We start from the raw sequence: 27,244 nt of genomic DNA on the forward strand, positions 1-27,244 counted from the left end.
CCTGGCTCCCACACTGTGCTTAAACTGTATTCAACAGGGTTGATAAATTTTTTAAATTTTTTTTCTTTTATCAAAAAAAAAACCATTTTTGTTTTGTTTTACTTATTTTTACTTTTTAAAAACTGTTTAAAATGACATCTGAATTTAATACAAAATGTTATAGATAAACTTTTTTATACTCTCAAAACATTTAAATAAAAATAAATATGCTGAAACCGTGAGCCTCTTTCAAAAACTTTGAGTTAAAGGTTACTTTTCTATATAAATTTTCCCCAATTCTTTCTTTAACTTTTGAGGTTAAGCCTTATAAATATGGCACAATAGGTCAGTCTAAATAATTTAAGAGGCTCTCATTTTCAAAGAGTAGGAACTTAAGCTCCAGTCACTTTCACTTAAGCATATTTGACAATGTTCCTAGGCTGACCTGAAATAATCAGTTTAATTCACTTTTAGTAAACAGATGGGTTAACTGTATCATTGTTATAAATAGGAAACACATTTTGATCAGAGAAATTTGTATCCAAAACATTTAACATTTTGTTTAATTCCAGTTAAATCCTAATGCAGCTTGACACAAATGAGCAAAAAGTCAGTTTTCTAGTAATGGGACAATGTATCATTCATCATTTTCTAACATACTAAAAGTGTACAACTAATAAGAATCTGAAAATATTAAGCTATACAATTGCTTAAATAAACATATCATCATAGTGTCCCTCCTAGGTAGCAAAAAGATTTACCAACTCCAGTGTAAAGGCTCTATTCATGTTTTAATGATTGTATCAACCAATAAGAATGCACCTTTCTTTAGAAAATAACTGAAGTACAAATGGAAAAGTTGATAAAAATTGATTTAAATCAAGGCTTTCCACTTGGTGATTTAATTTGCTTGATTTAAATGTATCCACCCTGTCTTGCTTAATTTACTTGTTGCTCTGTTTGTTGTCTCACTAGTTTAGAACATCCCACACACTAGTTGTTCTGCAAGAGTGGAAAGCTGGTGCAAATGGTATCTGTAGAGAGAGAAAAATTGCTTGCCTTGTAATTCTGCTTCTTTAAAGATATCACAGGAGTCTTACTCACCTTCCTCCCATCATAGTATAGGCATCTTCTTATGAGGTAATGTGCTTTTACTTTTATGTGTAATACAACCAGGGTGGATTTGATTTAAATCAAATTGATTTAAATCAGTAGTCAGGAAGACTCAATTTAATCATGGATTTTTACATAAAAGTGCATTCTTTTTGGTTGTTATAACCTTAATACATATAATTCACAACTCAGAGATAGATGTAGGTTTCATTTTTTAGAAGGTACACACTATACATTTTTTAAGTGATTTATTTTGAAAACTTTTCAGATTAGTTTTACAGCTATATCAGAAAATGAATGATTGTTTGGTTATTTCATTTACCAAAGATAATTGAAGCAGATATTTATGAAGTCCAATTCAACAGGTTATTCATTAATATTTGGAGGATTTTCTTGGCGTGCTGTATTAGGAGGAGAACATCACCAGATCATCTTCAACACAACTTCCTCCTGAGAAAGAACATTTCTCATGATGTTGTTTCATTTGGGTAACTAGGCCTTGCATTTCTTTGGGTATGTCTACGCTACAAAATTAGGTCGATTTTATAGAAGTCCTTTTTAGAAGTCGATTTTATACAGTCAATTGCGTATGTTCCCACTAAGCACATTAAGTCAGCGGAGTGCGTCATCACTACCATGGCTAGCATCGACTTACAGAGCAGTGCACTGTGGGTAGCTATCCCACAGTTCCCGCAGTCTCCGCTGCCCATTGGAATTCTGGGTTAAGCGCCCAATGCCTGATGGGGCAAAAACATTGTTGTGGGTGGTTTCAGGTACATGTCATCAATCGCCCTTCCCTCCGTGAAAGCAATGGCAGACAATCGTTTCGCATCTTTTTTCCTGGATTACCCATGCAGATGCCATACCACGGCAATCATGGAGCCCGCTCAGCTCACCGTCACCGCTGCTGTTGTGTGCAATATAAACACCTCGCTCATTATCCTGGATTATATGCAGAGCCGGGCTAAGAGACTCTAGCACGAGGAGGATTTTGATGAGGACATGGACACAGATGTTCCTGAAAGCACAGGCTGTGGCAATTGGGACATCGTGGCTGCAGTGGGGCTGGTTGATACAGTGGAACGCCGATTCTGGGCCAGGCAAACAAACACAGACTAGTGGGACTGCATAGTGTTGCAGGTATGGGCTGATTCACAGTGGCTGCAAAACTTTCGCATGCATAAGGCCACTTTCCTGGAACTCTGTGAGTTGCTTTCCCCCGCGCTGAAATGCAGGAATACCAAGATGAGAGCAGCCCTGACAGTTGAGAAGCGAGTGGCAATAGTGCTGTGGAAGCTTGCAATGCCTGACTGATACCGGTCAGTCGGGAATCAATTTGGAGTGGGCAGGTCTACTGTGGGGGTTGCTATGATCCAAGTAGCCAATGTAGTCATTGACGTTCTGTTATCAAGGGTAGTGATTCTGGGAAATGTGCAGGTCATACTGGATGGCTTTGCTGCAATGGGGTTCCCTAACTGTGGTGGGGCAATAGACAGAACTCATATTCCCATCTTGGCACTGGACCACCTTGCCAACCAGTACATAAATCGCAAGGGGTACTTCACAATGATGCTGCAAGCACTGGTGGATCACAAGGGACGTTTCACTGACATCAACGTGGGATGGCTGGGAAAGGTGCATGACGCTCGCATATTTAGGAACTCCGGACTGTTCAAGCAGCTGCAAGAAGGGTCTTACTTCCCAGACCAGAAAATTAACCTTGAGGATGTTGAAATGCCAATAGTTATCCTTGGGGACCCAGCCTACCCCTTGCTCTCATGGCTCATGAAGCCGTACACAGGCAGCCTGGACAATAGTAAGGAGCAGTTCAACTATAGTCTGAGCAAGTGCAGAATGGTGGTAGAATGTGCCTTTGGATGTTTAAAAGCTCGCTGGCGCTGTTTGCTGACTAGGTCAGACCTCAGCGCAACCAACATTCCCATTGTTATTGCTGCTTGCTGTGTGCGTTATAATATCTGAGAGTAAGGGGGAGACGTTTATGGAGGGGTGGGAAGTTGAGGCAAATCGCCTGGCATCCGATTTTGAGCAGCCAAACACCAGGGCGATTAGAAGAGCACAGCTAGGCGTGCTGCGCATCAGAGAAGCTTTGAAAACCAGTTTCATGACTGGCCAGGCTACGGTGTGACAGTTTTCAGAGTAACAGCCGTGTTAATCTGTATTCGCAAAAAGAAAAGGAGTACTTGTGGTACCTTAGAGACTGACAGGTGTATGTGTGTTTGTCTCCTTGATGCAAACCCGCCCCTTTTGTTGATTTTAATTCCCTGTAAGCCAACCACTGTCCCCCCCTTCGAAATAAAGTAACTACTGTTTTGAAACCATGCATTCTTTCTGTATTAATTTAAAAAAAAAAGAGAGATAACGGACAAGGTAGCCCGGGTGGGGTGGGGGAGGAGTGAAGGACAAGGTCACATTGCTTGTTGTTGCCACACTAAAAATCAAACTGTTTTTGAATGACAGCCTTCTGTTGCTTGGGCCATCCTCTGGAGTGGAGTGGCTGGGTGCCCGGAGCCTTCCCCCCCCCCCCCCCAACCCCCACGTTCTTGGGCATCTGGGTGAGGCAGATATGGAACTTGGGGAGGAGGGCATGCGGTTATACAGTGGACGCAGCGGGGGACTGTGCTCTTGTTGGCTTTCCTGCAGTTCCAACAGATGTTTGCTCCCCCAATGGATGCTTCATCATGTCCATTTGCTCCCCTATTAGCCTCAGGATTGCGTTCTACCTCCACTCTTTGCACTCACTCAATTCTTTCCTGGTCTCTGACACTGAATGCCTCCATGCATTAAGCTGTGCCCTGTCAGTGCAGGACGACTGCATGAGCTCTGCAAACAGTCATTGTGAGTGCATTTTTTTCGCTTTCTAATCTGCAATAACCTCAGGGACGGAGATGATAGGGGGAGCGTAGAAACATTTACACCTGGGGGAGATAAGAAGGGAGAGTAAAATTTAAGATGATACATTTCTGAGAACAAAAGGGAGACTTTTTCGCAGTGAATCAAGCAATTCACAGCAGACAGCACATGTGCTTTAGGTACAAGGTCGCATTTTGCCTTTTTATATTGAGCGCCTGCCAGTATGGTGACACATCACACACACACACACACGGGTGGACAACAAAATTTAGTTTCCAGGCAGCCATGGTAAGCCTTTTGGTACACGGGGTTGGCTTCTTACGCCTTCATAACATGTGGGAATGTTTTCAAACTGCAGCGCCCTCCTTTCCCAGAGCAAGCAATGGATTGGGTTTCACATTTAAAAGGAGGGGCTGTGGTTTTCGGGTGGATGTACAGCACAGACCACCCCCCCCCCCACCCTGCTGCATGCCTGTTCTCTGGGATGATTCCTTCTCTCCTCCCCCAGCTGCCTGGCTGTTCTCCAGGATGATCCCTTCACCCCTCCCCACGGCCGCATGGCTATTCTCTGGGATGATCCCGTTTAGCCAAGTGCTAACAGCCCAGCATGATCGGGGTCCTCTTACTGTTCCCTTACGAAAATTCTCCTATTTCAACCAGGTGACGATGAATGATGTCACTATACTGAGGCTAACACAGAAAGATATAGACCGAATTTTGCTCCAATGTGACCAAAACTCAGGACCATTTGCTTCCATGCTTTGTGCTGTAATGATTCCAGAATACTTGCTACTGGCTTGGCGTGGTAAAATGTCAATTTGTTTCTACTGCCTTCTCACATTTATCTCCAGACTTCTTCTCCTTGTCCAGATCTATTCCACCCCCAACAATCTTCTATTCATTGAACTTTTTGCAACTTTGCGCTTTTAAGAGAGGTAAGGGATTGACTCTGTGTACACAAATTTGCAGAGGGACAATCGGGTTGAGGTCTGTTGTTTCTCACCTCTCTATTTATTTATTTTTTAAAACCTTTTTTTGTTGTTAACAAGCATGTTCTCTCTGGGGACACAAATCCACAGTTTGAGAACTGCAAAACTAAGTATCTCTGATGGTATCTTCTAGACTGAGCACAGAGTCCCATTGGTAGATAGAAAGATTAACCTAAATAATCTATATAGAAGCCCCTGGAATCCCATAAGATTGGGTCCCTAATTCATGAACTATTGGAACTCATTTAAGAAAAGTTTTTTAAACTTTACATGAATATATTGTCTTATATTATAGAATTAGAATTTATACTCCCTATTCCATGATGATATCTTTGAGCTATAATAGTTTTAATTAAGAACATCATCTTTAGATAGGTGTTTCCCTCAAAAATTTTATCAAAAAAATCCAACTTAAATAAATCAGATTTTTTTTTTAAATCATTGATTTTTATCCGCCCTGAAGCTAAAGGTGAGGTCATACACAGAGGAGCAAAGAATGTAGGTCACACTTATAGGATCAGGGGACTATGTATTTGAAAGTAGTGACTCTGAAAGAAATTTTATGGGTCATGGTGGATAATCAACTGAACATGAGCTCCCTGTGTGGTGGGTGGCGAAGAGAGCGAATGTGATCCTTGGATTTATAAGTGAGGGGAGTATCACAGAAGTAGGGAGATGCTCTTACCACTAAATATGGCATTGGTGAGACCACTGCTGCCGTAGTGTGCACATTTCTGGTATTGACACTTTAAAAATGATGTTGACAATTGGAAAGAGTTCAGAAAAGACCTACAAGAACAATTTAAGTTCTGGAAAACCTGTGCTGCAGTAATAGACTAAAGAATGTCAGTCTGTTCAGTTGAACCAAGAGAAAGGGGACTTGATCATAGTCTAAGTACATGGAGGGAAGATTTCTGATGATAGAGGACTCTTCAGTTTAGTAGACAAAGGCATAACAAGATTCTGTGGCAGGAAGATGAAGCTAGATAAATTCAGATGAGGAATAAGGCCTACATTTCTAATAGTGAGGGTAATTAACTATTGAAACCACTTAGGGATGTGGTGGGTTCTCTTTGGAGTTTTTAAATCAAGACTGAATGTCAAAAAGGCATGCTTTAGTGCAGCCAAAAGTTATAGGCCTAAAGCAGGAATAACCTGGTGAAATTCTGTCATTGCTGTTATAAAGGAGATGTTCATAGTGGTTCCCTCTGGTCCTAAAATGTATGAATCTATGTATATAATTTTATTTCTTGTTTATCCACAGAGGTGCTTGGTTATACAGACTCTCTCTCAATACATTTAAAACTAACATGTCAATGTAGGTTACATATAAACAAGTCTTTCTCAAAAAAAAAAAAAAATAAAATCAATACCACAGCCAAACGTAGATAGGTGAAAGCATCAGCAGGCTGTACAGATCATGCACACCCTGTGGTTCAAATGTTCTGCTTGCTGTTGTGTGGAGAGGTTAGCAGTTCAAACACTTCAACTGCTAGGTGTGCGCTGGAAGCCTCGTACCATAGCACAGCTCTGCTCTCCAAGAATGAATAGATGGACTTCAAGATACAAATTACTTTTTAGTATCTGCTGCTTGGGACTTGAGTTCCATATTAGTGGTTGTTATTATCCCAAAGCAAAAGCTGTACCCATGGCAGGGGTGGGAAAACTGCGGCCTGCGGGCTGCATCTGGCCCGTTGGATCTTTTAATCTGGCCCTCAAGCTCCAGCTGGGGAGCAGGAGCGGGGTCTTGCCTTGCTCCACTCCATGTGTGCAGCAGCTCTGCTTGGCTCCCGGAAGCTGGTGCAGCCGGGGGCTCTGCATGCTGTCCCCACCCCAGGCATCGGCTCTGTAGCTCCCATTGGCTGGGAACCATGGCCAATGGGAGCTGTGGGGGCGCTGCCTACAGATGGAGCAGTGTGCAGAGCAGCGTGGCCCCACCTCCATGTGGGAGCCGGAGGAGGGATGGGCCACTGTTTCCAGGAGCCACCTCAGGTAAGTGCCACCTGGATCTTGCACCCCTGAGCCCTCTCTGCATCCTAATCCCCTGCCCCAGCCCTGATCGCCCTCCAAACCCTTTGATCCTAGCCCGGAGCACCCTCCTGCACTGCAAACCCTCATCCCCAGCCCCACCACAGAGTCTGCACCCCCAGCTGGAGCCTCATCCTCGTGCGCCCCAATCCTCCGTCCCAGGCCGGAGACCCCTCCTGCACCCTGAACTCCTCCGTCCCAGCCCCACCCCACAGTCTGCACTCCCAGCCGGAGCCCTCATCCCCACCACCACCCTCTGTGTGCCCCAATCCCCTGCCACAGCCGGCCCTCCATACTGAGATGTGGCCCTCAGACCAAAAAGTTTGCCCACTCATGTCATATGGTATCTTGACAATCCAGTGCTATATAGTGGGTTTTCTGTTGATCTTTTAGCACTCACATTTGGATGAGACATTAAATAAAAATCACTCTGTTCAGATGGCATTTAAAGACCCCGTGACAATCTTTGAAAAGAGGTAAGGCAAGTGATGGTTTGTCTGTTTATAGAATGCTCTTACTGTCTAAATGCTTTGCATGTATGTGGTACCAACTCTGTAGGCATATATCCAGGCACCAGAACGGGTGGCACCATGGGAGGTGATTGGTTGTGTGGCCTAAAATATAATGTTTGTAACCTGAGGGAACACTATGAAGAGAACTTTTGCAGTATAGTCTTGACTCTGAAGATCATAGTATGTGGGACTGAGAGTAAGATTCTTTCCCAGGGAAGTGGGGGGAAAGGTGTTGTGTATACATGTAGATGTATCAGGAGAGAATGTAAAGGAATAGAAAAAGAAATGAACAAAGTGATAACCTGAATTAGTTGTGGGGCAAAGTTGATATTTGTGTTCTCCTTTTACATGCCAAGCTAGTTATCTTTGAGGGGGCACTTGATGATAGACTTTCTGTTATTGGAATAGGAAAATGCCACGGTGTCTTGGCAAACTCTCTTAGTAAATTATGTTCTAATGTTAAAGGCTTTGTGTGTTAGTTATTGAATGGTGCTACCGCCTCTATCTGTATAATCACTGTGCTACTAGTATCTATTTTGAGAAACCTTGAGTGTGAATGTTGCTATTGTAGCACCAAAAGTTCTGTTGTTGTGCTACGCCCCGCAAGGTTTTATGAAAGCATTGCAGAATTAAAATGTCTGTATGGGAGAGTATTAACATTTAATAGATAGAGATTTTTCTTTCTGTTTTTGTTAAAACTGCAGAAGCATTTCAGGGCACGGAATAAATGAGGCAGAAAAGTAAAGCATGTTAGGCCATTACAGATAAGGATTCTGTTGGTTGAGAGGAGCAGCTTGCTGTATTTGCTTTTCTGGCACTTTCAATCTTTATTTTGACAGATTGACCCCACCCAGGTCACCCTATTTAAAATCTGAATATATGAGGTTTGAAGGTGGAATGCAGCTTTGCCAGTCTGCATAATAATGCTTATAATAAGTGCTGTATATATAAAATAGACATTCAGGTGTTCTGAATTCTAAATGCTAAAGGGAAACTTCATTACATCTTTAATATAATTTCAGTAAATCTGAATAACAGGAATTGTTTTAAAACAAGATTAATATTCTGTGCCAAGTTCTATAGTGGGTCACTTTCAGAAGTGGTGTGCCGAGTCTTCATTTATTCACTCTAATTTAAGATTTTTGCATGCCAGTAATACATTTTAATCGTTTTAGAAGGTCTCTTTCTGTAAGTCTTTAATATATAACTAAACTATTGTATGTAAAGTAAATAAGGTTTTTAAGATGTTTAAGAAGCTTCATTTAAAATTAAATTAAAATGCAAAGCCCCCTGACCGGTGGCCAGGACCCGGGCAGTGAGTGCCACTGAAAATCAGCTCGCATGCCGCCTTTGGCACATATGCCGTAGGTTGCCTACCCCGGTGTATACTATAGGATACTATTGATGCTGTGTACAGTACCATACAATAAAAAGTAAGTTCCTTATCTAATCCTGCAACTCACAGAAGAAAAGCAGCTAAGAAATGTAATGCTCCACCCTCTTGAACAAAGTTCATGTTGTGTTGTGTTTCCCTATTACAATGATTTTATGATAGCTTTAACATTTAACTTAAGGTCATCTTAGCAGTTCCAATAAGAACCATTTACTAAAGGGAACTTACAGTTAAACATTTTGTGAGCCGTTACTTGGCATATACAATTTTATCCTGCTCCAGAGCAAACTTTTTGACCAAAAAAATCTTAAGTTTAAGTATATCATAAGTAGTAGGTCTCTGAGCTTTCCTCCCTTTAATCCCCCCCCCACCCCAACCCCGTCCCTCTGGCTGCTTGAAACAAAGCAGTGTTCTCTTTCTCCTAGACATCATGGCTACTGTGATGATGTATTTTCTCATCTGGCCTTCTGGCTGCAAGGGTATATGTATGTCTACTAGCCTACTTCTAGCCTGTTGTGAAGGGGGCAGTGTTTTCTACTTTAGCCTCTAACCCTTTTTCACCTCCATTTTGGGAGGAGTCCCACCTCAGCGAATAGCTTCAGAATTTGGATCTACTGTTGCTTGTGACTCTTACTAGCAGCAGTAGAATGAAATGAATGTTTGTGAGAGCTTAAATACTGCCTATGGGGTTCTGAATAGTAGTAGTGAAAAGTGACAAGATACTGACAATGACAAGTTGCTGCTTGGCAAAACTCTGTGCATCAGCAAAGGTATTGGAGCTTCCTGCAGACTTAAGAATTCTATTGAATGCAAATAGAATGTAGTGTCTATGGCAGGGGTCGGCAACCTTTCAGAAGTGGTGTGCTGAGTCTTCATTTATTCACTCTAATTTAAGGTTTCGCGTGCCAGTAATACACTAACATTTTTAGAAGGTCTCTTTCTATAAGTCTTTACATACAACAATACTTTAGTTATATATTAAAGTAAATAAGGTTTCTAAAATGTTTAAGAAGCTTCATTTAAAATTAAATTAAAATGCAGAGCCCCCTGGACCGGTGGCCAGGACCCAGGCAGTATGAGTGCCACTGAAAATCAGCTTGCGTACCACCTTTGGCACACGTGCTATAGGTTGCCTACCCCTGGTCTATGGCCGTAAGGGCAAGACATTTTTCTAAAATGAAAGCTGAGATTCTGAAATTCCCCTGTTTCTCTCCTCCCTCAGAAAAAATGCCAGAGAAATCTTACTATGTAAGTAGACTTCTTAAGTGCTTAGTGTGTTACATATAAAGAAAAAAAAACCTGATTATATTTATGCATTTTATTTCAGATCTGAAAGTTGAGTTTTGACCAGTTCATTCTTGCAAAAGAAATCCAGAAACTAGAGAATAAAAATGGGGACTCCTGGATCGGGGAGGAAAAGAACTCCAGTAAAAGATAGATTCTCTGCAGAAGATGAAGCCTTGAGTCACATTGCAAGAGAGGTCTGTAAATATTAAATTATCTAACATATAAAGAACAAATGAAAAACCCAGAATGCAGCCATAAAAATTAAAACTGTTTAATGCATAGTTCTTAAGGTGGCAACAATAACTAGTTGCCGTATTTAACAGTTGTTATAAAAATTGAAGTATTTAAATACGTAGTAGCTTAAATCAAACTAAGCTAAAATATATTATTGTAACATTTTAAAGTGTATTGTTGCTGTTACTCATTTATTCTAAAGTAATTGGTTACTTGTTTTCTAAAGAAATGGCTTAGTCCAAATTTTTTTTGAAAATCTATATTTATCTCTGCTGTGATTTATACCATGCTTTGGGTTGTTTATGTTGAATTCTAGTGGATATTACACATGAAATTCTGTGTTATAACTTTCAGGGGAAGTTCATAATTTTCAAAAAATTATTCAGGAATATAGGTTGGGTTTAAAATTTTCTGGAGCACAATTGTTAGTTCACCTTAATTTGTAGGTGACTGGCAGGTGAATATTTGCCAGAGGCGAGCAACTGGAAGTTGGTAGGAGTCTTAAGAAGAAGTTGATGCAGGGAGGAAATTGGTCCTACTAAGCGTCAGGTATTGGAGATATATAAACAGGAGATGAGGATTTACTTACTGGGAATGGTTCTAGTATGAAAAGAACTGGGATTTACTGGAAGGCAAGGACCCATAGTACAGAAGGGAATAGAGAAAGATTGAGCCAAGTTCTGCACTTAGTTGCACCCATGCAATCCTGTTGACTTTAGTGGGTTTGCAGAGGCAATCTGAGGGCAGAATTTGATCATCTTTATACTGTGAAACCATAGTAAACAGAGAACATCTATATTTAATCACATTTCATAAGATAAAATAGTTACATAATCACATCTTTGGCAATATAGCAGCAGTTCCTCACTATCAAATATTGAGCCATGAAAGAGCTGAAGTAAAATAGTGCTCCTAGACTTGTAGGGTAGTGAATGAGCATAATAGTGGGAGCTCACAGTGATCCCTATATTTAGGTTTTCCAACACTTTCCACTACAAAAGTTTCTGGAGACCTTGTTAAGAAAAGTTCTGATGCCTTCATTGTTTACAGCAGGCCTTTGAAATTTGGCAGAGATGAAGCTTTGGAATCAGAAAAATGCCTTTTTTTGGCCTCATGAAATGCCACTCAGGTTTGAGAGAGACTTTTTAAAATTGCCGTTTCCCCTTTGTCACTTGTTGTCAGCAAAATGTTGTCATCATGTTAAAATAACTGAACATGAGCATTCATCAAAGCAGCAGCAAGAAACTGACTAGGAATACCAGGAGAAGGCAACCTTTCTGGGAGGAGAGGTAAAAAAAGCTGAGCCTGGCTGGCTCCTTGGACCTAGTGCAGAGCCCTGGCTAGCCGTTACCCCTTCTGTGGGGGCATCATGTCGGGAAGGATTCCACACACACACGCACCCCCAAACACATCTTTGAGATCAGGGGCTTCTCTTTTGAATGATTGTTCATATAAACATTCCACTAATGGTGCGCAAGTGCTTGAGTTTGCAGTCTTTTGGCCAACAGTTTCCATGTGGTGCGTGTGCTACCTGAGATTCATAGAGTCATAGAAATGAAGGACTTGAAAGGATTATGTCCAGTTCCCTTTGCTGAAACAGGACCAGGTAAACCTAGACCATGGTTGACAGGTGTTTGTCCAACCCATTCTTAAAAACGTCCAACGATGTGGACTCTGCCAACTCTCTTGGAAGCCTGTTCCAGAGCTCAACTACCCTTAAGAAGTTTTTCCTAATATATAACCTAAATATCCTATGCTGCAGATTAAGCTCATTACTTCTTATTCTACCTTCAGTGGATATGAGGAGCAAGGGATTCCCATCCTCTTTATAACAGCCCTTAACATGTTTAAAGACTGTTGGCAGGTCCCCCCTCAGTCGTCTTTTCTCAAGACTAAATGTGTCCAGGTTTTGTTTTTTGTTCTTTTGCAAATCCTCCCAGCTTGGTGTCCTCTGCAGATATTACAAGCACACACTCCACTGCATTGTCCAAGTCATTTATGAAAATATTGACTAGTACCAAACCCAAAACTACCCGTGTGGGACCCCATTGCTTACACCTTCCCAGTTTGACAGTATATCATTGATAATTACTGTTTTGAGTATGGTCTTTCATCCAGCTGAGCACTCGCCATATGAATTTTATCTAGATTGCATTTCCCTAGTTTGCTTAGGAGAATGTCATGTGGAACTGCACTAAAATCAAGATATACTTAATCTTCTTTAGGTGCTTAAATAAGAGCTGACTTCTTTTAGAGATCTGGCCCCAAATGTGAAAAACTGGTCCCGCTTCGGAAACAACTAAAGAAGATCTTCCTTTCTCTTAAGCTGTTCTGTTTTGGAGATGAGGTTCTGCCCTCTCTCCCCACTGTCAACTTGAAGTTGTGAGCATGCTTGGTGTATGGCAGATTAACTGCCAAGTTCTATGGGGCCCTGAATTTGACAGAATATTAATTCAGATATTTGGATTGTTCTGGAGCTTCCACTCTTACAGTCCAATTTTTGTCTTGTGGATGCTGTACTGAAGACATCATTCTGTTTTGTGACATTACAGTCTGTGGTCATGAAAATGGTTTACATGTACCTGCCAATATCAGTGTCTATAAGCAGGGGCATTTAGAAAGAAGACTAAGTGCACACCTTTTCAATTCAGTTGAAAAACGTTAGGCTTGCAGGGATAAGTCGACTGCTTCCCCTATTCACTCGGCAAGTAACAGTCAAAGAAAGAAATTAGGTTAATTTGGCATGATATGTTTTTGACAAATCCACGCTGAATGTTCCCTATAACTCTGTATTTGTTTACAAGATGTTTAATAATTTATGCCAACATCTTTCCAAGTATCAAAGTTAGGTGGACTGGTCTGTAATTCCTTGGGTCCTTCTTTGTTCCTCTTTTTAAAGATATGTTTGCCCTTCTCCAGTCCTCTGTGACCTCACCTGTCCTCTATGCTTTCTCAAAAATAATTGCTGACAATTGAGATTGCTTCAGCTAATTCCTTAAGTGTCCTAGCATGCATTTCATCAAGCCCTGTTGTCTTGAATATGTCCAAATAATCTAAATATTCTTTAACATATTTTTCCTCTTTTGGCTTGTGTTCCTTCCCTCTTGTTAATATTAATTGAGTATCTGGTCACTATTAAGCTTTTAATTGAAAACTGAAGCAAAATAGGCATTAAACACCTCAACCTTCTTGATGTCATCAGTAAGGCTAAGATTTTATCACAGATATTTTTTTTTTTTTAGTAAAAGTCACGGACAGGTCATGGGCAATAAAGAAAATTCACGGAAGCCCATGCCTGTCCCTGACTATTACTAAAAGTATCCATGACAAAATGTGGAGCTTCAGGGTCTCCACACAGCCCTGGCAGCTGCAGGGGCCCCAGCTCAGAGCTCCAGGGTCCCACGCCACCAGCAGCTCGGAGCTGTGGGGTCCCCCTGTGGCTCACAGCTCCAGGGGCTCCCGTTGCTCACAGCAGCTGGGAGATCTGGGGGCGGAGGTCCCCCCCCGGGTGGATTCCATTACTTGAGTGATCTCCATGACAAAATCATAGCCTTAGTCATCAGTTGTTATAAGTAGGGCTGTCAATCACAGTTAATGCCTGTTGGGGTGAAGGGGGGTGCAGGCTCTGGGGTGGAGCCAGGGAAGAGGAGTTTGGGGTGCAGGAGAAGGCTTCGGGTTGGGGGGAGCTCAGCGTTTGGGTGCGGGGAGGGAGGCATCAGTGGTGGGGAGACTAGCTCCATTGAAAGGGGTGGGGGTACACGAAGCCCCAGCAGGCAGCAGAGGGAAGAGGCGCGAAGCCCCAGCTAGCAGCTCAGCTGGAGAGAAGCCCCAGCCTATATTTTAAAATATAGAAAACATCCTAAATATTTAAATAAATGGTATTTTATTATTGTTTAACACTGTGATTTAAAACTTTAATCAGGGTTAATTTTTTTTAATCACTTGACTGCCCCCATTATTAACTCTTTCCCTGCTAAGTAGAGGGCCTATGCTTTCCTTTGTCTTTTTCTTGCTCCTAATGTATTTAAAAAACCTCCTCTTATTGCTTTTTCTTTCTCTTGCTAAGGGTAACACATTTCGTTCCTTAGCCTTTTTGATTTTGTCCATACATTCTTGTGCTATTCTTTTATACTCTTTGTTAGCATTTTGTTCGTGTTTATACATTTTTAGAATTCCTTTTCATTTTCAGGTCATTAAGAGCTCCTGTTGGAGCCATATTAACCTCTTCCTAGTCTTCCTGTCTTTCCTTTGCATCGGAATAGTTTGCAGTTGTGTCTTCAATATTCTTGCCATGAGAAACTGCCAGCTCACCTGAACGCCTTTTTTCCTTAGATTTTTCTTTCCATGAGACCCTATCTACCAGTTCTTTGTGTCTGTCAGTCTGCCTGTTTGAAGTCCATTATCCTCATTCTGCTGCTCTTACTCCTTCCTTTTCTTAGAATCATGGACATCTATCATTTCATGGTCACTTTCATGCAAATTGCCTTCTACCTTCAGATTTGCTACCAATTCCTCCTTGTTGGTCACAATTGAGTCTGAAATGGCAGTCCCCTTGGTTACTTCCTCCACTTTCTGAAACAAAAGAGTTGTCCCCAATACAGTCCAAGAACTTTTTGGAAAATTTGTGTTTTGTTGTTGTTACCAGGTGTTGTGTTTTGAATATTTCTGTTTGTCTTTGAAATGCTGCCGCCTCCTCCACCTTCTTTGTTCTGTGCTCTGGAGTAGATCCCAACCACGCCATTATTTATATATATATAATATAATATTTTTACCCCTTTTATTTTTACCCAGAGACTTTCAACTGGTCTGTCTCTCACTTCCTTCTGGACCTCCGAACAAGTGTATATATTCTTGATCTAAAATGCAACACCACGTCACTTTTTATCTGCCTGTCCTTCCTGAACAAGCCATACCCTTCTATGCCAGTATTCGAGTCATAGAACTTATCCCACCAAGTCTCTGTGGTGATAATTAAATTACGATTTATTTTACAGACGAATGTTCCAGTTCTTGTTTGTTCCCCATACTCCTTGCATTTGTGTATATACATCTAAGATGTTAAGTAGTTCCCCCACTGATTTCCTTTTTATTGCTCCTTAGACTGTATTGTAATTTTCAATGTCACCCCAAACATCTATCCCTCTGTTAAGACCACTTTTTTATGCTTATCTGTGGACTTTTGTCACCTTCCCCCTTTGGTGTGCGAAGATGCTCTTCCCCTTCTTGGTCAGGTGGACCCCATCTGTTTCCAGCAAACCTCTTTTTTCCAGAACAGTAGCCCTTAGTTGAGGAAGCAGAACCCTGCTATCACACCAGCTGTGAATTCATCTCCAGGATGCATGTAGCCCTTCCTGCTTCATGTCAAGGGCATAAAAGGGCAAAGCGCACCAACCACCACTCAGTTCCTTTCACTACCTCTTAATTCTTCCAGGTTCCCCAGATTCAAATACTGTTTCTTTTTTGAGGGTGCCATGCTTTATTAAAATGATGGGCAACTAAATGCCTGCCCTGCTTATGGGAGTTGTAAATCCTGGAAAATTTTCTATCTGCAGGACTCAGACGAAGGCTCAACTACAGATATATCTCACAGGCAAGTCCATGAAGCTGGCATCAGTGCCTAGATCTCAGGACACCACTGTCCATGACCTCCCAGTGCTGAAGTGATCGAGTGCTAGCTCGTGGACTCACAGGGCTTTATCTTCAGCTCTGGTTTCTAGAGTGGCCAAACACAATAAAAGATAATCAGAGAAAGTACAGGCCAAGAGGACGTCTAGCGGTTGATCCTCTTTTTTTGAAAATCTTCTCAAAAAGAATTTCTTCTCTGTACCGCTCTACTTTCAAGACTTTGCGGTCCCATGTGGTTCCTGCCACAGCTGAATCTTGCTGTGCTGCCATGGCTTTAGCTCAGAGATAGCAGTCAAATGAGTTATCCAAAGTGGCACTGCTGAAAACTTTAATTGAACAACTTAACTCCGTTAACCTCCAGCTCTTTAACATTGGCATCAACAAAGCTTTTCCAACACTGCAGACAGCCGTAGTAATCTCTAGATCTTCACCGTGATGTCATGGCACAGTCTCTGTTGTTGTTCCCTTGTGCCATAGAGCAATGACAGTCCTCATAGTGCTGTACGAACCAGAATCTCCCTTGCTGTCCACATCTGTATTGCTGGTGGCTCCAGGACACACTCTGTCTATAGTGAAGAGTATCGCTTTGGTGTTACCAACAATGCCCACATGTATGGCACCATCTATGGAGTTGGCATGCTCCTTTTTCATTGTCCTCTTGGATGGCTTCACATGATGGCTAGGGAATGGAACATTCCCATACGTACTCTCCCAGAAGATCATCTCCACCTTCCTCAGCCTCGCTTAGAGAATCTAGGAATTTCTCTCAAGACAGATACTGGAATGCTCACTAGACAGGACATGGGGCCGTGGTTCCTGACACCATGGCCACCAGGCTCTGACCCTTTAATGCCCATACTGAGGTGCCTTGGACTACTCAGGGAAAATAGAACTACCCAGACAGGACTTGTTACTCTAAGGCTTCTCCTTCTACACCCATGGTGATGTCAGGTTGCACCTGAGCCTCTACCTGCTCAGACTTTCTCTGGCATGTCCTCCCATTTAGGTGATGTCACAGTTCCTCTGGTTAATCTGTTTGGGCCCAATATAATTTCCTAAACCACTAGTGATGCTGTGGTTCACCTGAGTACATCTTGAACAATTTTAGGTGATTTCAGGACCTCCAGAAGACCGTCTCTAACTCCTTACAGATCCCAATGGAGGAGGTCTAGGAATCTATCCATAAACTAATCAATAGCTTATAGTCTGTTTCTTCAGGGAAGATGGTCCTTCTCATGAACAAGGCCATTATGGACCTTACACGAGTGATCTTGCCTGTAGTGCTTCCCACATCCTGCAAAGTGGATGAAAAGTATCAAGTTCCATCTTCAGGGGCTGAGTTCTCTTATATGCAGCCACTATCATCATCATCAACAGTGGCAGATGCTAATCAAAAGTTGTCAGGAAAAAAACACTCCAAAACACAGGGAACCTAACAGATTTGATTTATTGACCGTAAGTCGTACTCCTCTGCTAGCTTGCAGTTATGTGGTGTTAATTACAAGGTCATGATGGCCAGGTATGACTTCCTTAATTATGAAAAGTTCACATCTTTGTTAACAAGAGCTGCCTCATACAAAGGAGGAATGTGCCACTCTGGATAACAAGGGTTAACTAGTCACCGAAACCAGCTTCCTGGCCTCACTGGAGTAACTGATGCTATATATCATTCAGTAACTACATCAGTAGTTATATAACAGGTCTTATGGCTGCAAGGATCATTGGACTTTTCTCAGGAGGTGCAGTCTACAGTGTACGCCTTTTTGAAGGACTGGAGTTACTCGGCTCTAAAACAGATGGAGCCCTTCACCCTCTGAAGGATCTGAGTGCAACACTTAGATCTCCTGGGGTCTACAGACTAGCCCATAAAAGGAAACACATCAGTCAGCAGTCATGTGCCCCACAAAGGCCACATCCTTCACCTGTCTTCATCAGAGAATGACTGTGTCTTCAAGAAGAATCAAAGTTTCCACAAAAGGAGAGAGACTAAATTTGCAGGTCACTCTGTGCAGCCTGTATTGTCAGCAAATATTTCATTTTCCTTGAATTGTCAGGAGATACAAATTTACTTCTATGGATTTAGAGCCGCCAACCCTTTCTTTTGGGAGCTGTCTAACGCTTTTCAGGCACTTATGGTCCTCAATTGCTGGACCAATGTGTAATGGATAAGATAACAGGATATTATTCTGTTTCACAATGAGCCTACGCCCAACCCACTATCTCTGTTCCTTTTCAGGAACCCTTCTTGTGAGACTCCATTGTACAAAAGTCTCAGTGAGAAGGGTTGGAGAGATCCAAACATTGATGTCCAACCTTCCTTGCATGGTCTTCTGTCCAGACAAGATGTCTTTCTAAACACACCCAAAATTTCTGTGACTACCTTTAGCAAAATTCTGTTTGAACCAAAAAATTCACCAGACCCAGCACATGGGTCCAGTGGCCCACTCCCTAACCTCTTTAATATAACAGTCTTCTGCTAAGAGCTAATGTAGTTAGTCCTGGAGCTCAAGCTGTGCTGCAGTGCTAAAGGTTAAGGGTTCAGATACTATGGATGATGAGAGGGTTGTTAAAGTTGCATATGATGGAATATATTTTTACCTTGTTCCTTTAAAAAAAAAAAATTAGCCAATTACATACAAAATATACTGTGTAGAATGTACTTTAAGTTGAACATTTAGTTATAAAGAAAATTGTTCTGTTTGCGAAGTCAAACACTCAAATTAGGAAATGTCAGGTTTTTAGGTTGCCCATGTATCTTAATTCTGACTTCTTGTGTGCATTAATTTTGATATTTTTTAATTACATAATCACATTCTATTTTTTTCTAGATGACCAATAAGACATGCTTAGGGAATGAATCAGGGTTGTGTATTGAATGAGGCTATTTGCAGGATCCTTGCCTCATTTGTTCTAGAACTTGGAAGCTGTGTGGAGAACAAGGCATAGGACAGCAGGAAGAGAAATGATGCTCTTGTGCAGGTGAATGCCATAGAGAACTCACTTTTATCCCCATCTCTGCCATCTTTTTCTGAAGGGCTGAGCAAGTGACATTAACCAAAATGTTGACAGGTGCCCTAGTTGTGTGTACCTCATTTCCAGGGTATACAATTTGAAACGCAGAATAACATGGAGGAATACTGGGTATTCAACTGCAGCTGAAGTCTGGGATTCTGGAAGCTCAGCACCTCTACCAGTAAGTCAACAGAATCTAGTGTAATGATCACAGGGTTGGGGAAATTCTAATCCTGGCTCTGCCAGTGGTCGACTGTACGGTCTCGGACAAGCTTGTCCTTTCTCCACCTGTAAATGGGGGAAATAATGCTCTTACATCACTGTAAAGATGTGGAAAGCATGTGTGAGACGCTCAGATACTATGGTGGTGAGTGTAGAAAAGAACATGAGGAAATGAAAAATCCTGTGTTTACTGTAGGTTTTGGATAGTGTGCCGTAAATAAGACAGGATACCAACTGAAGGTGAGGTTAAAAATATTGAGCAGCTGCTTCATTTTCTGAACCACCATCTATCCTGTGTGCTGAAAGGGTGAGAGGTCTGGTGGGAAGAGTAAAATATGATGATGCAGTTAAAGGCTATCATATTGTGTACACGCAAGGGGGAAGGATTAAGGTTGCATGGGCAACCTAAATTCTGGTATATCTTAACTTTTGAGTGCTTGACTTTGCCACCTAAATGCTTTCTTACCATGACTTTTGATGCAACTAGATCATATTAGTGCATGTGAACAGGAAGTACTAGAATGAATATGTAACTATCATTTTCAGAATTTTTTCCAAAATTGGTGAAACTTAATTTTAGAACACATTTCAGTATTAAGTTAGAGACTGTCAACTTAAAACCTAGTCAACCTTAAAAAAAAGAAAAGAAAAGTAGTTTTAGCTATAGCTGCCAATGGCTTTGCTGACGATTGTGGTTTTTCAGTCATCTTTTCCTGTTCTATAAAAACTCTTTTGTTCTATTTGCTGGATGAAAGATCTGCACCAATATGGGAAACTGACTTCTGCAGAGAGAACAGTGAAACTAACTTATTAAAAATGATGTAAAAGTAGTTTGTATTATTAAAACCTTGTATGATGGTGCCTTCTGCTGTCAGGTGGTTTAGCCCCCTTTGTTCATGCAGAACTATCAGGCTCTTGTATACTGCTTCAGAGAAAATACCATAGCCATCTTCATGCCCAGTATACAGGCTATCATAGTCCATCTGTTAGCCAACTTAATTGAATGTAAGAGGACTGAGCTAATGTTCTCTTTGAAAGGGCTAAAAAAGTATTTTCCTACAGTATAATAGATGGAACCAATGCCGCTTCAATAAAATTAGGTTATTTAAATGGATTGAAACTTCTTTAAAAGTAACGATGTACTTATTTCTGGAATCTCTGTATGTTCTCTCCTGGTGCTTTAAGAGTCAAACTGTCTGTCTCATTAAACACAGCATGGTAGTTTTGATACTGTCCCTCACCATTGTCTAGCCTCTTGAGAGGACTAGTTGGATATGGGCCCACTCCACAGTTTTCAAAAGGTAACTCAATTGTCTAAGTACATATTTGTTTCTGGTGAGACTTCTTTCTATTTATAGTTAAAGTACATCTTCCTTTTAGCTCATCTTATCCTATACTTTGTGTTGACATTATTAGAATGACTCTTCACTAATTTCTGTGCAATCCATATGTTAAGTAAAAAACTTGGATGTACAGACGTTTCCACAATGTGCATCTACAATTCTACAGTGTGCTTGGCACCAGATAGGGTGTGGAGGTGTCCTGCTCCCTGTGCTGAAGAGCTTGCATTCTGAGAAGGACCAACAATAGACATCTGGTGATGAGAAGATGAAATTACAAATTGTTAGAGTGATGTTCAGCTTTTATCTATCTAGAGGACATCTTCCCTTCTCATTATTTCTCGCTACCTGATAAGAGGGACTACATACATTTTTTCCCTATCTTTCTAGGTTGCTAAGAATAGAGATGAACCCCACCCTCAAATAGAGCTTCACTAATATGTGGGTTAAAAGTTGATTGGTGCAATGGCCAGCATAGTTCAGTGGTGGCAATGAAGGTCACAGTGCTTAAATACAGAGTACAAAGCTTGATGTATAGGTACCACAAAGGTCAAAGTTAGTTACTTGCTAATCTTGGATCATTAAGATAGACTAGTCACTTTCATTTGTTAATTTATAGTCAACTTCACATTCTGCTTCTCATATGTTAGAATAGTGCTATAGTGTCTGCAGATGCAGTGTAATATTTACAGTCAAGCCAGTTGTTTTAATTGAAATAACTTTTTAAAATATTCCCTGAAGTTATTAGGTTTTGTGAGAAACGTATTAAAATATATCTCCCATGGTATATGGCACTATAAGAACTTTAATGTGATGTCAAAGTTCTTTACAAAAGTGGATAAGGCTATCCTCATTTTGCAGAAGGTAAAACTGGTACAACAAGATTAACTCGTGCAAGGTTACACAATGAACCAAGACTACAATGCTGATCGTTTGAGTCAAGTAGTCAACTTCTCGGTCTTCAATTTTGTAAGGGAGGTTAGTTGCACAGATTAAATGTCTAGGTAGTATCAAATTACTTAGGATGCTTAAAATCTTACTGAAAATTAGAACTTTGTGTTTTTACTTCTCTTGAATTTTGGATATAATTTTTGTGGAAAAATCACTTTTTGGTCAGGTTTTGACTGTTTTTAAGGAAAACTGGGAGTTCTGGATATCAGAGAGTAAATTTCCTAATTTTTTTATCTTTAATAGTACAGTCTCTTGCCAGACTTCTAAAGGGGGCCTGTGCATATTTAAAGATCTATTGATAGATTAATTGTTTGAATCCATTTGATTTCTCTAATTTGTGCAAGTCTGTCTGTGTTTGCATGCTGTGTTTACAGACAATTTACACAGCAGGGTTTTAAGTCAAAAAGTAACTGGTTGGATTATAAGATTTCCTGTACCCTTTTTTTCTGCTTTGAAAAGTGTCTTGTTAGTGCAGAGCTGGCACTGATCTGAAACCATTTCAACTGAGTATGTAAAATATGTGAAATGTAGTCTTGGTGAGAGTTAATTAAATTAGGGCAGGCATTTTTATATGGTAGGCAATATAAATAGTTATAATTTGTTTGCCTCTTTATTCCTTCACCATTTGATGACTATTTTTTGTCTTTAGATGTAGTGTAACCAAACTCTAAAAACATAATTATGCACCTATTCTTTTCTTTGATTTTGATAAACTAATCTGGAAATAGTGAATCATCTGCAGTTGTCATGTAAATCTCACAGATTACAGCAAAAGGAATTGTTATAAAATGAGGGTGTTGTCATGACCGAAGCCAGTAGATATTCTTTTACAACTATAGCACTCACCGAATTTTGAAAAGAAATTCAGCTAGTAGACCGAGTACTCAGCTTTTGGACTCAGCTTGTCTCCTTTCAACCTCTAACCCTGTGACTTCCTGTTGTGAGAAATTTTCATCCAACATGACAACACTGAATAAATTTGTGACAGCCTTTCAGCCAGGGTTCAATCCTTTAACATCTATGTACCAACCCTTAGGGGAATAATATAATGGCATGGGCTGTACTATCAATAATACATTGAAGACACAGTGATTGGACCCTGAATAAAGAGCAGCTGCTTTAAAATGAAACCCAGAAAGACCTAAGTGAGGTAAGAGGAGGCAAATTCCTCAGCGAGATGGAAAATGCTACCACTCTCCTCAGTCAAGAACAAATGTCTGTTGGGAGTTATGCTGGACTTGTTAAGGACTACAGAGAAAGCAGCCATCGCTGGAAGTACCTCTCTTTACCTCCAGCAAACAAGAAGGCTCAGTACATGCCTGTGAGACAAAATAAAAACAGCCATAGTAGTTAGAATTCATTCCCTGTTGGCTGGACTATTGCAACTTTTTCTCCTTTGGTCTAGATAAGAAACTTAAAGAAGCTGCAACTAATGCACAACACAGCTGCCTATCTCCTTAGCTAAATGTACCATATTAGTGCGCCACAACCTGTGCTACATCTCTTTTGGATTTTTTTATAAGAAAACAATAGAAAAATGCAAAAAGAAAATGGTGGATAAGCAATATTTATGGACAGCCATAATAAACATGATTAATAAAAACAGATTGCCGTGGTCATATGTGAAATAATGGGACATACAACCTTTTTATATATGGTGAAAATTTACTGCAAATTCACTCTAGCTAATATCATAGAACCATAGGGTTAGAAGGGACCACAGAGGTCATGTAGTTTAACCCCCTGCCAAGATGCAGGATTTGTTGTGTCTAAACCGGTGGTGGGCAACCTGCGGCCAGTGGGCCACATGCTGCCCATCAGTGTAATCTAATTGTGGGCCATGAGAAATTTTGCTGGGACATGGCCCCCTGCAGCCTCCAGTGGCCGCGGTTCACCTGCCGCTTCCCGCAGCTCCCATTGGCCGAGAATGGCGAACTGCGGCCACTGGGAGCTGCTTGGTTTGCATTCCATCCCTTTGATTATCTTTATCACTCGCCTCTGGATCCTTTTCAGCTTCTCTACATCCTTCCTATGCATTGGTGACCAAAATTGGACACAGTATTCCAGCTGAGGCCTAAGCAGCACCAAATAGAGCAGTACTATCACCTCCTATGACTTGCATGCTATGCATTTGTTAATACAACCTAAAATTGCATTTACTTTTTTTTTTTTTGAAGCAGTGTCGCATTGCTGACTCATGTTGTGGTTGTGATCCACCACAACTCCAAGATCCTTCTCAGCAGTTATGCTGCCAAGCCAGTTTTCCCCATTCTGTGTTTGGGCATTTAGTTTTTCTTCCCTAAGTATAGAACCTTACATTTGCCTTTGTTGAATTTCATTTTGTTATCTATAGGCCAGTTCTCCAATTTATCAGGATCCCTCTGAATTTTAGCTCTATCCTTCAAAGTATTGTTGTCCCTCCTACCCCCCAGATTTGTGTCACCTGTAAACTTGATCATTATGCTTTCTACACCTATATCCAGGACACAGAGCCACAAAGTCTCACAGAAAGTTGGTGGGAATTAAATCTAGATTTCCAAACTGCATTGCTTTAGCCTTAAGGATCATCCTTCCTCTGATATACTATTATGAAAGGACATATGGTTCATATGGACATATGGCTTTCCTGAATACGGCCCTCCAGGGGTGTTGTTACTTTAGCCTTTTTCGGGAGGGAAATCGCCACTGTTACACTACCACTGCTGTAGTCTTTCAGTGGTAGCAACCATGGAGGTGCTAGCATAGACAGGTGATTTTTGTGTCTCCATATCTTGCAGTGAAACTTGTCAAAAAGATAATCCTTAGGCAGGGCAGATTTTGATGTGCCCCATTAAAAATTGGTTGTAATTTAATTTTGACCAAATTAGGACGGCTTGGAAATCACAGTGCATTGTTGAGTGACTGCACATGTAGTCTCTTGTTCATAACCATCTCTAAAGAGAAGAATCACAAGAATGATTTGAGGGCTGGAAAAAGTGTCATATAGTTATGACCTATAGCGTCATATAGAAACTTAGGGAGCTCAGTCTATTTAGCTTATTAAAGAGGTGATTTGATCACAGTCTAGAAGTACCTACAGGGACAAGATATCTGATTTTAGGGCACTTTTAATCTAGTCTGCAAAGGCACAAGATGATCTAAAACAGTGGTGGGCAACCTGCAGCCCATGGGCCTCATGCAGCCCATCAGGGTAATCCGCTGGTGCGTCGCAAGACAGTGTTTACATTGACCGTCTACAGGCACGGTTGCCTGCAGCTCCCAGTGGCTGCGTTTCACTGTTCCCGGCCAATAGGAGGTACGGGAAGTGGCATGGGCCGCAGGGACATGCTGGCCGCTGCTTCTTCCTGCAGCTCCCATTGGTCGGGAACGATGTTCATAGAGCCATGCGCGAATGCAAAAATTTGGATCTGCATCCAGTCTACACACCGCTCCCACAGCAGCATGCTATCTCACAGTGCCTTTCAGGACAAGCATCTGTGTGCATGCGTATATACTGTGTAAGAAAGCTACATGGCTTAGTAAATGTGTACGCTATTGTTACATAAACATCTATGTTATTACTCAACAGACATCAGAACAAATAGCCTTTTATATTAAAAATAATGTAATAAATGTTTCAAGTCAGTAATACTCAATCACAAACTGAACTATAAAATAGTTTTTTTTTTTTCTTCTTCTTCTTTTTCCTTTATGCTGCTTTTCCTGGTGAGGGTTGTGGCGGCAATATGGAAAGTAGGGAGGACCAGACATCCTTTTTCTCTACAGCGTGTTCCAGCTCCCCCTGAGGGATTCACCAGTTTTCCCAGGCCAGCTGGGAGATACAATCCCTCCAGCATGTCCTGGGTTGGCTTTGGGGCCTCCACCCAGTCGGATGTGCCCAGTAGAGTGCCAACAGAAGCCTCCCCGGGGGCATCCTTATCAGGTGCCCAAACCACCGCAACTGGCTCCTCTCGATCCAGAGGGGTAGCGGCTCTACTTCAAGGCCCACCCAAATAGCCGAGCTCTTCACCTGGTCTCAACCACCCTGCAGAGAAACTTCATTTCTGCCTTTTGTATCCACGATCTCGTCCTTTCGGTCATTACCCAAGTTCATGAACATAGGTGAGGATGGGGACACAGAGCAACTTGTAAACGGAGATCTTCATCAGAGAACTCAGCTCCTGCTTCACCAGCACGGATTGGTAAGCGCCCACATCACTGCCGCCACTGCACCAATCCGCCGGTTGATCTCGCTCTCTCTTGCCATCACTCATGAACAAGACCCATACATATTTGAACTCTTCAACCAAGGGTATCTGCCTATTTAGCTTGTGAGTTATAAAGTCATCCCACTTAAGAGCTCAGCAGTTTCCTTGCACCAGCCACCAGCTCTTTAGCTTAGGGTGGTTTTCCTCCTGTAGCATTTCATGTGTTGAGGAAATCAGATTTCTATCCAGATTCCTGGCCTTATCACTTAGGGTTAGCAGAATTTTCCCAACAGCAGGGATGTCAGGGGCTGAGAAGAGAGTCTTAGCCTCCTTGTCATGTAACTGTCAGTCTCCAGGCTTCCTGCTCAACACTTCTTGCTGTGGTCTGCAATATTCCATTGATGCCTCACTGAGGTCTCAATCAGTAAAGCTGTTTGCTGCATGTGGTGCAATATGTTACCAGTGATGTTGAGGGGAAAAAAATGCCATGAGTACTAGTGAGCTACTTGGGTTTTTTAATTGATCAGAGAGCCCTCTAGACTAGGGTATTCTATACGTCATCCAGTGTGAGTTGCTGATAAAGAGGTAACTATAGCTGATGATTCTGCAGGAACTCTATTAAGATGTTCAAAGTCTTGTGGTCAATGCTATCAATGAGCTTAGTATTCCACTTTTCTGTAAAAACGCCCTATATTCTGTCCCACTGCTCCTCGATTGTCTTAAGTATGAGTAGCTTGCTGTTCCATCATGTCTCTACATCTCCTTTCAGAGACTTTTGTAGTCTGCTTTGAAGTCCAGATCTCCTGAAGTAAGTAATGAGGTTTTGGCTTGTGTGTATCAGTTGCTTTACTGCTTCCTCTTTCTGGTTTCCCGGTTTGGTAATGTGCTCAATATGGTATTATAATGTGTGCTGATTGAGAAAGCCATACTGACTTACTTTGCAGAAGCAGCTGCTTCCCTTTCCAACTGACCTGATATGGCAATACTGAAGTCAGGTGAAGTTTCCTAAACTGCTTGGCTGCTTAAACTACAGCGATAGGAGCATGGGGATTTTTGCAGGTTGTCTTGATCTATCACCTCCCCTTTCTCTGTATATGGGGGTGGGGTCAGAGCAAATATTTAGTCTCTATAAGGAGGCAGACTTGGCTGTGTGTTTTGGTCTATATCACACTTCTCTCTTTTTGGGGGAGGCGGATTTTGTGTCTCTTGAAAGTACACGCAGGAATTTCATTATATTCGCATCCAATCCACGATCTGCAAACAAGGTGAACAATACAACTGCATCCGTGGATATAAAGCGGATATCCATGGATTTGCAGGGCTCTAGCTATTTGTCCAGGAATTTCTGAAAGCTAGGGATCAAGTTCCCATGATACCACTTTCTCTATCCCATAATGTAATGCTTTCACCATTTTTTTTAACACTCCGACAGTCCCATGCACCTTTTTTCGGTCTCTGTTTCTTTGGCAGAAACATGGGCCCAGTAGAGCTCAGTGCAATT

General features: G+C 41.4%; 1 protein-coding gene across 3 annotated transcripts in view; it reads left to right on the top strand.

The window, feature by feature from the left end:
* Positions 1-27,244, top strand: part of LRRFIP2 (LRR binding FLII interacting protein 2) — a 137,861-nt gene that overhangs the window by 6,382 nt on the left and 104,235 nt on the right. For all 3 annotated transcript variants that reach the window (XM_077811068.1, XM_077811069.1, XM_077811070.1), the window contains exon 2: positions 10,213-10,366. In XM_077811068.1, the coding sequence (XP_077667194.1) occupies positions 10,277-10,366 (90 nt within the window). In that variant the 5' untranslated portion in view covers positions 10,213-10,276. The remainder of the gene's footprint in view (positions 1-10,212; positions 10,367-27,244) is intronic.

This window comes from Eretmochelys imbricata, chromosome 2, assembly GCF_965152235.1.
Source record: "Eretmochelys imbricata isolate rEreImb1 chromosome 2, rEreImb1.hap1, whole genome shotgun sequence".
NCBI lineage: Eukaryota > Metazoa > Chordata > Testudines > Cheloniidae > Eretmochelys > Eretmochelys imbricata.